This window comes from Anolis carolinensis, chromosome 1 (assembly GCF_035594765.1).
Source record: "Anolis carolinensis isolate JA03-04 chromosome 1, rAnoCar3.1.pri, whole genome shotgun sequence".
Taxonomy (NCBI): domain Eukaryota; kingdom Metazoa; phylum Chordata; class Lepidosauria; order Squamata; family Dactyloidae; genus Anolis; species Anolis carolinensis.
In genome coordinates, this window is record NC_085841.1 from 59,857,941 (window position 1) to 59,872,075 (window position 14,135).

Below are 14,135 nucleotides of genomic sequence, written 5' to 3' on the forward strand. Positions count from 1 at the left end.
GTACAAGCAATATAATTAGAGCAGTGCTCATAAAAGATGGCATGATTTATAATGACGACGGCACAATTTGTACCAATATGTATCTAACGAGCTGTTATTAAATGAGCTTGTTGATCAATCAGACATCTATCTCTGTGCTTCTGCCAGCCAGTTTTCCTTTAAATCACTGAATGATTTTTCTCACAAGGTCACAACTGACACCAACGAGTGTAAAGTGACTGTGCCAGGAATCTGAAGCCCAGAATTATCAACATCTCAACATCTTAGAAGCAGCATTAAGTCACACAAACTTCAGCATTAGAAATTCAGGCTAGGTCATTTCTGATATGTTAGATTTCTGACTGTGAAATCGTTTTCTATTAATATTTACAATCGAGGTACATTGCCAAAAAAGTAAATGCTCACAAAGCAACAGGATTCTGCAACGATGTCTCTTTTAGCCCCTAACGCTGTCTCTCATTGGAAAATGGGAGCTGGTTCTCTCATCCTACAGCACCCTATTCACCAACTGACTAGTTTGTAAGATGAGTTTCCATGGTGGATCAGGAGATGGGACATAGCTACAATATCACAGCTACACCTCTGATGATGAGGGGCCGGGCTGTGGCGCAGCTGGTTACGAGAAATCATACGAGAAGAAAAATGATGGTGTTGGGAGACACAGGCCTGCATTTTATATCAAATGTTGATTTTACTGCTTTTTGGGAACAGAGATAAACGACAGCAAAATTTAGACTTCATCAGCAACAGTGAAATAATCTATCTTGGGATCTTCTGTGAAGCCAGACACCTTTCTTTATGCAGACAACTTTGACTTTCATGAGAAATCTCTGAACTGCTACATCTGGAAAAATCTATAGGTTTTCAGATATGAGCTCTGCTTCAGTGTCAGTCAACATAAGCCCCTTTCCATCTTCCTCAACATCTGTAATTGCCTGTGCTTGCTTTCCACTTAATTTTTCTGTAACTGCCATGAAATAAATGTTCTTAAAAGAAAGAATCATGACAGATTGTGACTGCAAAGGTGACTCCTCTAAAAACATCAGTTGCAGGTAAACAATCACCATGGTGTCTTGGCAATCCCAGATTGATTGACTCATAGAATCATAGAATCAAAGAATAGTAGAGTTGGAAGAGACCTCATGGGCCATCCAGTCCAACCCCCTGCCAAGAAGCAGGAAATCACATTCAAAGCACCCCCGACAGATGGCCATCCAGCCTCTGCTTAAAAGCCTCCAAGGAAGGAGCCTCCACCACAGTCTGGGGGAGAGAGTTCCACTGTCGAACAGCCCTCACAGTGAGGAAGTTCTTCCTGATGTTCAGGTGGAATCTCCTTTCCTGTAGTTTGAAGCCATTGTTCCGTGTCCTGGTCTGCAGGGCAGCAGAAAACAAGCTTGCTCCCTCCTCCCTATGACTTCCCTTCACATATTTGTACATGGCTATCATGGCTGAATATCTCATCTTTCTCCCAATATGGAAGCCAAAGCAGAGAGGAGCTTGATTGGTTAACACACCTGCAAGAGTGGATAATGAAATGCTAAATATGACTCTAGTTGCTGCATGTATACTCAGTGCTTGATACCTAATAGTGGAAGGATGGAAGCCTATATAACAGTGGTTCTCAACCTGTGGGTCCCCAGGTGTTTTGACCTACAACTCCCAGAAATCCTGGGCACTTTACCAGCTGATAGGATTTCTGGGATTTGAAGGCCAAATCATCTGGGGATCCACAGGTTGAGAACCACTGCTATATAACCTTTTCAAGGATCAGAATAGCAAATGAAAAGGCAGAGTGCTATCTCTCCCGGACTGCTAAACCCTGTCATTCCTCTTGCCCCTATAATGTACAAAACCTGTTCTTAATCTTGTGAATTGGGAAAGGAAATTGCAAGAAAAATGTCTTGGGATGGAATAAATTTACAATACAATTGGGTCATAACCCTACCGTAGACTCAGAGACGTACTACCGCAACACCGGGGGGGGGGGGGGGGGGACACAACAGGAGACTAGCATTTTGTGTCCTCAGACCACCTGAGATGGTAAAACACAGGATGGCTTTCAAGGCAACTGCAACCAATTCCAGTTAGGAATTTGTCCAACTGTCTTCAATGACCCTGGGTCAGGATTCAGGCTTTCTCACAACTTAGTGGTTTTGCCATTAAGGCAGTCTTTAGCCCAGGTTAAGCCAGATCAGCCCCATGTGACATTTACCCACCGCAGAACTGTTCTGGGTACATACTAACCCAAGCAGGCAGTGTAGATGAGCCGTAAGCATGAAGCACTGGAGTGCTCTTGGGTTGTTATTGTCTGTGAAAGCGCACCTGGCATAGTTATGAATAGCTTTTAATAGCTTAAATTGATACATCAGCTGATATCCAAACCAAAATAATCATCCATTCAGAAAGCATTCTAAACTTGTGCATTTGTAACTGTCTCTGCCAAGGAGAAGACAGCCTTTGAAGACGGTTTAAAAACTTAAAATCTGTTCAAACTTCAGGGCAGTGCTAAGTGCATTGCGACACCCTGATTCTGTTGCACTTAGATGCAATTCAATCTTTAAAGAGCTGAACAGTTTGGGGAAATGAATGGTCATCTTCACCTGTGTAGTCTTGCCAGTTTCTCAAAAAATAATAAAAAGATTATTATCCCACACACGTCTTTAAGATTAATTAGGCTAATAGATGTAAGGCAGCCTTCATGGTAGTAACTTCAGAGTAATTCACAGCCCTTGCTATGAGACTAATTGTGCCTCCTATGGCAAAGTCCTTTATTATATCCGCAAAATCATTTCAAAAACTGCCCATTCTGAAGCAATGTTTTTATAAAATACAGTGTTCTTATAATTTTATACATCTTAACTATATTTCATTTTAAATGCATTTGATCCCTGGTGGTTGGCATGCTACTAATAGTCTCTAAATACTTGAAATAAAAATGGAGGGGAAATTTGAAACCCACACATTAAATGTTCCAGGGGGACACAAAATTACAGAATACTTCATGGGTTGTTGTGTTGTTAAACACTTTTATGGTTGGAATCACTGGGTGGCTGTGAGTTTTCCGGGCTATATGGCCATGTTCCAAAGCATTCTCTCCTGACATTTCGCCCACATCTATGGCAGGCATCCTTAGAGGAAACCGATATATCCCACAACCTCTGAGGATGCCTGCCATAGATGTGGGTGAAATCTCAGGAGAGAATGCTTCTGAAACATGGCCATACAGCCCGGAAAACTCACAGCAACCCACTTCATGGGTTCCTGAGAAAGACCTACAGTAGTAAGTGGGCAGGGAGAAGAAATGTAACGTTTTTCCAATTCTGATCTTTGACCTGTTTTTCGTTGAAAATCTGTTTTAGTACTAATACCATTAAAAAATGAAGGGTCAAATGCAGAGGGGTCACTTCTTTTCTTGCTGAAGACAACCCTGTGAAATTCATGACATTGCCACAAGTCAACAAGCAACCTGAAAGCACTCACACACACATAATGTACATGTTAAATATAAGCTTTTAAAACTCAACCACAATGTACATTTACAACAATAGAAGTTATTTTGAAAGGCTGAAAGATATGTTACTGCATAAAGTACAAATGAATCAGAAATGCATTTACAAGCTGTGTTTATTGAAATAATAATTTCCTCATTTTCTGTGAGGTCTTTTATGCTCTGAGCATGTTTTTCTTTTGTCTATTTGAATGGTTTAAAAATCAAGGTTACTAATTTTTAAATAATTTTTATTAAAGATTTTCATACTACTTATACAGCAAAACATTATTTTTAGGAAAGTTTGAAAAGTTACTATTTTTATTAACTGAACTGCGGAAAAAGGTAGCTTTGTTGGCCTAGCCTACAGGTTAACTCGGAAACAGAAAATGTGACTTCTGGGAAGCAATCTGCTGATTTTCCATTCACTGTTCTACATGCAACTGCTGACATGTTGCCTTTTTGAAACCCAGCCAAAAGGGAGCTTTCACTTCGAGAGATGCTGTTTCTTCCCTGTGCAAGTTCTTTTCTTTCACAGTCTTGTAATTTATCTGGATATCAAATTTGAACAGTGACCTGTGAAATCTTATTAGAATGTCACAATGTAAACTTATTGACTTCTGAATCCCTGCTTATTTACAGGAATGCCCTGGATAACATTAAAAGCTAATGCAGTGGGCTCATGGTATTCTCTGGGTTTGGTCCCAGAACCCTTTGTGGATAACTCAATTCTCATTATATATCATAGTTAAGTAAAATGGTGTTCCTTACACAAAATGGCAAAATCAATGTTTATCTTTTGGAATATTTTGTCAAATATTTTCAAGTTGTAAATAGTTTACTCCATGGCTGTGGAATATGTGAATATGATGGGCGAACTCCTTTCTATGCCTTCACTGCCATCTCTTGACTCAAAAAAGGGATCAGGTTCTGGGGGAAGGGGGAGAGAGTATATTTCTAAATTCGGAATGGGGCAATTCTCTAGGGAAAAGAAACCATACACAAGCTTCTCCCAAGTGCCGAGGAACATCCTATATTCAGACATCTACCACAAGCCAATGGGCAGGCAGTCTGTGTGTCTACTTATCAGGAAAGATGTAGAAATTGTTTATCACATTTTGCCAGTTCTAGAAATGACTTGTTTACATTTTTAGGAAGCATTTTTAGCTTTGTTTTCTACAGCATCACTGATGGGTCCCAGAACTAGAACCTGTCCAAATGTAATGATATTGGATTGCTTTGAAATAAATCTATGCTTATTTAACTTTGCTTTTATTGAGGCTCTGTGCAGAACCCATCAAACCCCATTTACAAATTATATATTTCTCAGAGAAAAATAGAAAGACTATCCTTAAACGGTAAGCTGGAAAACACAATTTATGAAATCCTGTTGTGGAAGTTTAAGTGCCATTAATCCAATCCCCCAAATTAATAATACTAGGGCAGATACAGACTATAGAAGGAGAAATACAATTATTTCTTTCTCCATCCAAAAAGCAAGGAAGTAAGGAAAATTCAGCAGAGGTTTAAAGGGAATGATCTCATTACATAAACTAGTATGCTTCTCGGGTTTCAAAAGTATCAAAACATATATAAACTAATACTGTGGCAGATTGGAATATTACACCACAATATGGATGACAACATAAAATTCATCCATCTGTAACTATAATTATAAGTAAAGATTGTGAACTTTGCAAAAACATTTTCCTGACCTATACAATACTTGAGGTAGGTAAGGAATCAGATGTTTGGTTATGAAAATGAAGACTGACAATGAGAATGATATCTGCAATTTTGCATAAAGGCACTTACTTATGTGCCAAGTGGTTATATTTGTCGGATTGAGAGCATATTTGCCATTACATGTATGGAGTCAAATTAAAGTTCAATGTTCTGAACTTTCACACAATACATATATTTTCATTCCATAAAATATATCTGTGCAAACATTTTTCTCAATTTAATTATTAAAAACAACAAATACAAATACTGCTTTCAAGCCAGTAGCAATACACCTGGAAGGAGATGATTATGCATTATGTGCATTGTGTTTCATGAATGTTCCATTTAAGGGCACATTTAAATATAACACTACTGTGTTAAGAGTTGTATTTTATATATATATATTCATTTAATTAAATTAAGTTCCACAAACCAACTAGGAAATCTTTTCAGTTGCAAATAAAAGGACACTTTTGTTTACCGTACCGAGTGTGAATATTATGTGCACATAAAAAAGTTATCATCCTTTTGCCAGTATAGTTACTTCCACAGGTTTGCTCCATTACAAAACTTTTCTCAAAAGTTTGTTGTGGGTGGAGAATGTGGTTCACTATAGGGGATGACGTCTGGAAGTAGCCATTTTACATGGCTGCTACAAGTTGGTTGTTTCTTGGAAAGCAAATTTCTTAAACCTTTTTTACCCACCAAGATTTGGTTTAGAATCCCATTGGAACTCCTTCACTGGCAAAAAATGTCTATTGCTGAAAGGTGGAGGTTAACAAGTAACAGAAAGTTTGGGGACCCTTTTGAAAAGTGTGAGAGGGGGTGCAGTGAAGAGAGGAAATTGCCAAAATCTCCTATCTCCCCTCATTTTACTGGCAAGTGTCATTAATGGAGATTGCCAATTGGATGTCACCCAAAAGGCCAACCTACCCCACTCCCACCCTCATGTATCGTTATTCAGGATCATATCCTAGAATCGGTGCCAGCCACTTTTCAATCTCTGCTACAGACATATTTTTCCTTAAGGCATAATCTTCAACCTGCAGAATGAAATAGAGGATCACCAAGTTAGCATTTAAATTTCAAAAGCTCCCATTTGCACATGATCAGAATATGTGGAAAAGCACCTTTTCATCACGGGTCTGAATGAAAAGAACAATTTTTTCACTTTCCCATACATCTGTGCTCTCTATGAACATATATCAACATTTCAACTTTCTTCCTATATATAAAATGATACAAATCATAGCTACATTAAGAAATAAAATATTCAAATTAGGATTTCATAAAGTACAGATCTAAAACGGGCATTTTACACTAAATGGTTTCCTATATAATATACACTAGCAATTTTTATCATCTATATCATATTTTGATCTTTAACTACAGATTCTATGCTTGCCCTACCCTCCAAACAGTCATATGTATCTGTTCCCCAATTTCCACCCACAATTTAACACTTTTTGGTCTCTCAGTTAATTTCTAAAATTTAACAAAAATAATCAATGTACACTAAATCAATGGTTCTTTGGAGGAAAGTTCCTTAAATTATAGGTCATGGGGGTCCAAATAGGTTCTTACTACAAAGAAATCAATTCAATCACCATTTTAAAAAATACATGGTTGTCTACACACAACTTTCATCAGATGTGACAGCTATACTTTGAAGGCTCAATTGGCACAAACATTACGGCTGTTTAGGTGAAAACATTGTTATTTAAAAAAGCTTTTGATCCCTCACTAATTTTGCACTAATTTTTGGTTCATTTTAAACTATTTTAATACTTCTAATTTGCTGATTGTTTGATAGGTTTTTAGTCTTTTAAAATTACCGTATATACTCAAGTATAAGCCAGGTATATACTGAAAAGGCCTCCCTCAGTCTATACTTGAGTGAGGGTCCTAGCCAGCTTATATAAAGGTCGGCTTATATTCGAGTATATAGGTAATCAGAATTTGACAGTCTTGTCTTATTAAAGTCTTATTATCTAAAATTATCGTTTTATGTAAATATTCAAAAACATTTAACCTACAGATGCCTCAATAAATGTAATTTTATTGGTATCTATTTTTATTTTTGAAATTTACCAGTCACTGCTGCATTTTCCGCCCTTGTCTTATACTCAAGTCAATATGTTTTCCAGCTTTCTGTGGTAAAATTAGGTGCCTCAGCTTATATTCGGGCTGGTTTATACTTGAGTATATACGGTATTTATATTAAATGTTGTTGGATTCTTTTTATCCTATTCCCCTCTGTGACCTTTGGATAAAAGACTGGGTATACATATAAAATAAATAACATTACAAACTCTGGACATTTTATATGCTCCCCATGGTAGCTGGCCAGTCTTACCTGGTCTTTTAATATTTTGCCAACAGCAAAGTATTGGGAACCAGGATTGGAAAAGTAAAGGCCAGATACTGCTGAAGCAGGTAACATTGCAAGGGATTCCGTTAGCTGAATACCTGTGGGGAGCAAAAAATATGAGAACTGAATCTTTACGAGAGCAGATACAATATTATGGTTAAGACAGTGAGCTGAGATAGTTCTGGTACAAGTTTCATGTCAGCATGGGCTTCAGACAAGACACTGTTCCCAGTCCTTATCACTGCATACACCCTGTAATAAGGGTGCAACAACACTGGTCTGACTCATTATTGTTCTGAGGATAACATATCTTAAATACATACTCTATTTGTTACTCCACATTTGCAGTTTTGAGAATTGCTAAAGTGCCTTTCTCCTTCCTGTGCTGCCAGAGCACCACAATCGCAAGGCTTAACAACATAATGATAAGCAGATTTGGAGAGTGTTGCCCCAGGACTCATGGGTCATACAAATGCATACCAATGATTGAAAATTAAAATAGGAATTGGCCAGAAGTACACTTCTGATTGCAAATGTGTTTTGGGAATTTATTTGAATTTAAAGGTGGGAGCTTTGAAGAGTTCTCTAACCTCTTTTATGGCAAAAAAGTGAGGAATAAAAATTTTGACAGAATGATGGGTTTGTTTGGTTTTCAGACCACATGTTAAATGGCTGCTCATGGGTTAGGAACCACAAAAAACTTTCACCTTGCCCATCTTTGGCCTAGATATCAAAAGACAGCAAAAAGAGGGCAGATCAAGACTCTCCTGTAAGCAAATTCCAAAGCTTAGGAACAACCACAGAGAAATCTCTCTCCTGTGTTTGGGAGGATGGTAAAGTGGAGAGAAAGCCCTTCCTGAAAATTGTGAGCCTCGGGCAAGACTTGTACAGGAAGATAAAGGCTTTGAGATAGACTGGACATAAGCAATAATAACAACATCAACAACAATAACAACAATAATATACTTTTTTTCTGTTTCTCCTAATTTGTAAAATGCCAGGCTTACAAATCTACTGAAAATGGTTAATTTCTATCAAAAACATTTTGAAAATAAAGCCTTCATAGCCAAATATTCAACCTACCAGTTGCTTCCTCAATGTCTGCAAACTTCCACATAGTGATTTTTTCAGTGTGGTCAGGTTGACATGGATAGCCAGGTGCTGGTCGAATGCCATTATATCTAATCCTCCGCAGGTCTGAAAACTCCAGCTGTTCATTTTCAGAATAAGCCCAGAATTCTTTGCGAACTCTTTCATGCAGTTCTTCTGCAAATGCCTTGGAATAAAACAGAAGCAAACTGCAATGTTGGCTGTGCTAAAACCAGATACTTGATTCATACATAGCTTTAGTCATTCCTTCACTATCGTACGTTGCCCTACTTAGACCAATGGCGTCCCACCCACTGGGAGAAGACTCTCTAATTTAACTAGAAGCTTCTGTCACTGTAACAGGAAGAAGCAATTTTAGCTTCTCTCTGGAGTCCCTTTAATCTATTACTTCAGTACATGGTAGGAAAGAATCCTGAAGAAACCACACTATTTTCCATTTCTCTGCCTGCAAAAACGAATGCAGTAGGCCTTCTACATTTGCTGAGAAAGTGGGGGAAATGTAACGCAAACCTACTTTTTACCTATGTGAATATCATAGGTAAAATCACATTTCGAGGAATATTGAAGTCCTCCAGCAGTTGTCTATAGAATTTCACTGGAGGACCTACTAACTGCCTAGAGAAGTGCTACTTCTAGGAATCTCTAGGTCCTCCAGTGTGACTCTATGGTCAATTTCTGGATAAGTTATACTAGAGGACCTAAAGATTCCTACAGAGAGTACAGCGATTAAATAATCAAATCCACAAAAGTTAGATGTGCAAAATTGCAAATGTGAACGGTCAACTGTAATTTCATATGCTTCTTCCCCATCTGAAGGATTACACAAGTTTCCCTGCTTCTGGGAATTTTTTGATTGAAAACTCAATATTGTGGTATAAAAGAAAACTTTTTTTGCAAAAAGGGGGGGGGAACTAAGAAATGGGGGTTATTTTATACAAATTAATTTTTCAAAAGGACTGCAACTATATAGTATCTGGTGGCAGTTAAGACTTTTTCTTAACAGGATGTCCCAATGTCTTCTAAATATTTTCTATGACATGTACAAGTCCCTACTTATTCATAGGTTGCCCCTTTTCAATGGTTTGAGAATACAGAAAAGTAACCAGGGCCATGATTTCTTTCCTAAATAAAAGCTATCTGGAAGCCCTGATCAAGCCACAACCTTTAAAAAAAGGGGGAGGGAAGGCAGGGAAAGAAATTGCAGATTGTAGGTATGAAATTATAGCTTTTGGATCCACAAATGACAGTAAAATAGGAAAGCTAAATTCAATTAGTTTTTCACAGAAGTACTACTGAAACTCGATACTTTCCATACAAATGGTATATTTATTGATTATATGGATAAGTATTGAGTGAGGGAAACTAGGTTTTTGGTTCCTTTCAACATCTCCAGATGAAGTGGTCATTCTCCTGAATCTCATGAAAACAAGCCCTTATGGATATTATTGAGTGGTAGCTTGCTCATAACATAATCATAAAATTTATTATCATCTTTCCCAAATTATTACGGTATGAATTACAGTTATAAAAACCTGAAGTAAAAATATCAGTATCAAATAAAAAAAACAAATCCCTTGGGAAGCACTGAAGTCCCACCTCATGCTATCTTAATTTAAATCACACATCTATCTCAAAAGAATAAACTCAGTTGAGGCAACTCTCCCAGCTTGTCCAAGCTTGTTCCCAGAAAGAAAGCCAGAAAGGATTTTCATGCTGTCAATACAGGTCAAAAAATAACAGGGCAACATGTCCCAACATGTCAGCCCACTGACTTCAGAAAATCATAGATATTTACAAATTAATAATGATTATATGGAGAACATGAGCAGAATACAACTTGCTTACTTGTCAGCAACTCTTCCGTTTGTTTGCCATACATTGGGTCCAGACCAGAGCTTAGGACCTTGTCACACTAGGATATACATCAGTATGCATCCTGTATTTTTTTAGGACTGGGATTCATACTGACCCCATCACACCCAATTCTTACAGTTTGAAAATACTGTACTTTTACCCATCACACCACAGAAGACTGGTTCTTCTAAATCTGTTCAAATGCCTCCCTACATCACTTAAAAAAAAGTTCCTAATATTGCACAGTGACGTAACCTGGAAGTCTCAATCTATCATTCTCACGATATTTCAGCTAATCTATATATATAAAAGAGTAATGGAATCAGGGCACCGGACAAAACAACAAAACTATAGGCCCCCCAACCTCGAAATTTGACAACACAACCCATCATCCACAGCTCTAGGTTGATACAACAAAAACAAAATAAAGTCCTAATTAGAAGGACAGAAATAATTGTTTTTATCCAATTGCTGCCAGTTAGAGGGCTAAGCTCCGCCCACTTGGTCTCCTAGCAACCGACTCAACCCAGGGGACAGGCACAGTTAGGCCTCACTTAGGCCTTTTCCACAGATTATCTGATTTTAACTGGATTATATGGCAGTGTAGACTCAAGGCCCTTCCACACAGCTATATTACCCATTTATAATCTTATATTATCTGCTTTGAACTGGATTATCTTGAGTCCACACTACCAGATAATTCACTTCAGTGTGCATTTTATACAGCTGTGTAGAAGGGGCCTCATATAATCCAGTTCTAAACAGATAATATAAGATTATAAATATACAGTAGAGTCTCACTTATCCAACATAAACAGGCCAGCAGAACGTTGGATAAGTGAATATGTTGGATAATAAGGGATTCAGAAAAAGCCTATTAAACATCAAATTATGAAATGATTATACAAACTAAGCACCAAACATCATGTTATACAACAAATTTGACAGAAAAAGTAGTTCAATAGTAATGCTATGTTGTAATTACTGTATTTACAAATTTAGCACCAAAATATCACAATGAATTTAAAACATTGACTACAAAAACATTGACTACTAAAAGGCAGACTGCGTTGGATAATCCAGAACACTGGATAAGCGAATGTTGGATAAGTGAGATTCTACTGTAATATGAAATAATTACTGTGGTAATACAGTCCAACCCAATTCTGCCATGGAGGACACAATCCAAGCACACCCAACAGATGGCCACCCAGCCTCTCAATAATAATAATAATAATAATAATAATAATAATAATAATAATAATAATAATAATATACAATCATAAGGTTAGGAGACACCCCTAAGGATCATCCAGTTCAACTTCCTTCTACCATGCAGGACGACACAAACCAAGCACTCCTGACAGATGGCCATCCAAGATCTACACAGTAATAATACAAGTCGAATCATACAATCAGACAGTTAGGAGAGACCCCTAAAGGCCATCCAGTCCAACCCAACTCTGCAATTGGACGATACAATCCAAGCACTCCCAACAGACGGCCAGCCAGCCTCTCAATAATAATAAGAATAAGAATATCATACAATCCTAAGGTTACCAGATACCCCTAAGGATCATCCAGTTCAACTTCCTTCTACCATGCAGGAGGACACAATCCAACCACTCCTGGCAGATGGCCATCCAATATCTGCACAATAATAATACACATCGGATCATACCATCAGACAGTTAGGAGACACCCCTAAAGGCTATCCAGTCCAACCCAATTCTGCCATGCAGGACACAATCCAAGCACTCCCAACAGATGGCCACCCAGCCTCTCAATACTAATACTAATAATAACAACAACAATAACATACAGTCCTAAGGTTTGGAGTGACCCCTAAGGATCATCCAGATCAACTTCCTTCTACCATGCAGGAGGACACAATCCAAGCACTCCTGACAGATGGCCATCCAGCCTCTACATAATAATGATGATGATGATGATGATGATGATAACAATAATAATAATAATAATAATAATAATAGAAGCATAGAATCCAAGAGTTTGGAGAGACCCCTAAGGGCCATCCAGCCCAACCCTTTCTACTATGCAGCAGGACACAATCCAAGCATTCACAACACATGGACAATGTATAAATACTATACAATACTACACAGGGACATAGACCCCCTCTATCCTCTACCACTTTCACAGTACACAAACAACCAAATGCATACTAAACATAAAGACAACCATACAACAGACATTCAATACCATCACTACCTCAACAATTTCTCACCAACACCACCAGACAACGCCACAGCAACGCATGGCCGGGCACAGCTAGTGGAATATATACTGATTTTCTGACCACACATAAAAACAGCGCCTCGAAACTGTATGAAATAAAAAACACAATTAGAATCCTGTGTGCAATTATTCTGTTTCTGTGACATTCTGCAGACTGATTCCAGCTGATAGAATGGGGCAAACATCATGTGATAGGACCTGTTTGAAATTGCGTTCAAAGAGTCTCAAAAACTGAGTAAAATGCAATGTCATAAGGTCCTTATGGAAGTTACTATTGTGAATGACAATTCCCAAAATATCCCAAGCCTTAGCTGTCATGCTGGTTGGAGGATTAAGGGAACTATAGTTTTTTTAAAAAAACATTTTTTCCACTGTCTGGCCTAGGGTGCTCTCATTCTGTTCATAAAGAAAAAGGTTCTCTGAAGAAGACTTGGCATGGGGTTGAAGTTAGAAGCACCCCCACCCACTACTTCCCAGAGGCTAGCCCCTACTCACTAAATAAGGAGTGATGATTAAGCCACAGTTTAATACATGAGTTGAGCATAATATTCCTTAAGTCATGGATGAGTATAAGTCAATGAGCGGTGAAGAAACATAAGAATGTAGAAGTGCATTCATTCTCTTATTTGGCATGACCCAATAGACCAGCAGATTCGGACTTATGCAAGCAGTTTCACAAGTTGTTTTGAAAGTAGTGAGGAAATAGGGAAGATTGGAGAGCTGCAGGCAGGACTGCAATAAACACCTATCATCTGAACACTGCCTCAATAAAAACCAAATATGCAAATTCTGTACTTTCCAGCAAATAAGTAAAGGGAAGGCAGGCTACTGCTCTCATGTTTTGGATCTTTTCTTATGGTGACAATTTCATGCCGAGGGAATGTTTTCTTCAGCATTTGACATCAGTCCTCAAGTCAAATGCATGCTCATTTTTGCATGACTGCAACTGTATCTCAGGGGTTTTTTTTAAATATAATGCTGCTTTTCTTGTAAATACTGGAAGTCATTACCTCTGCTAAGCGATCTGCCAATGCTTTTATCATTATGATGTTGTAGTCATCACACTGTTTCTCATACTCCTTGCACAATTCATCTACTCCAAAGCATGCGACAGCAAACAGGCCCAAATAATCAGGAATGCCATATTTCAGAGGGCTTATAAAGTCAGACAAACAATAATAGGGATCTGTGGAAGAAGAATCTTTCTCAGCCTGAAAGAATAAATGGAACAAGGCATTACATAAAAAAGAATTCTTACTGACCAAGCTTCAGTATAATATAGAACATTCACTGCTTTCCTTCCCTAGGGATATATATGATCAAAATTTT

At 37.9% G+C, this 14,135-nt stretch overlaps 1 protein-coding gene across 2 annotated transcripts in view; it reads right to left on the reverse strand.

Annotated features, from left to right (window-relative positions):
• Positions 1–3,492: 3,492 nt before the first annotated feature.
• mtr (5-methyltetrahydrofolate-homocysteine methyltransferase) overlaps positions 3,493–14,135 on the reverse strand; it is a 103,595-nt gene continuing 92,952 nt past the window's right edge. For both annotated transcript variants that reach the window (XM_003215846.4, XM_062975240.1), the window contains 4 exons: positions 13,817–14,017; positions 8,667–8,859; positions 7,569–7,681; positions 3,493–6,255 (listed from right to left, as the gene is read on the reverse strand). In XM_003215846.4, coding sequence (XP_003215894.2) covers positions 6,169–6,255; positions 7,569–7,681; positions 8,667–8,859; positions 13,817–14,017 — 594 coding nt within the window. In that variant the 3' untranslated portion in view covers positions 3,493–6,168. The remainder of the gene's footprint in view (positions 6,256–7,568; positions 7,682–8,666; positions 8,860–13,816; positions 14,018–14,135) is intronic.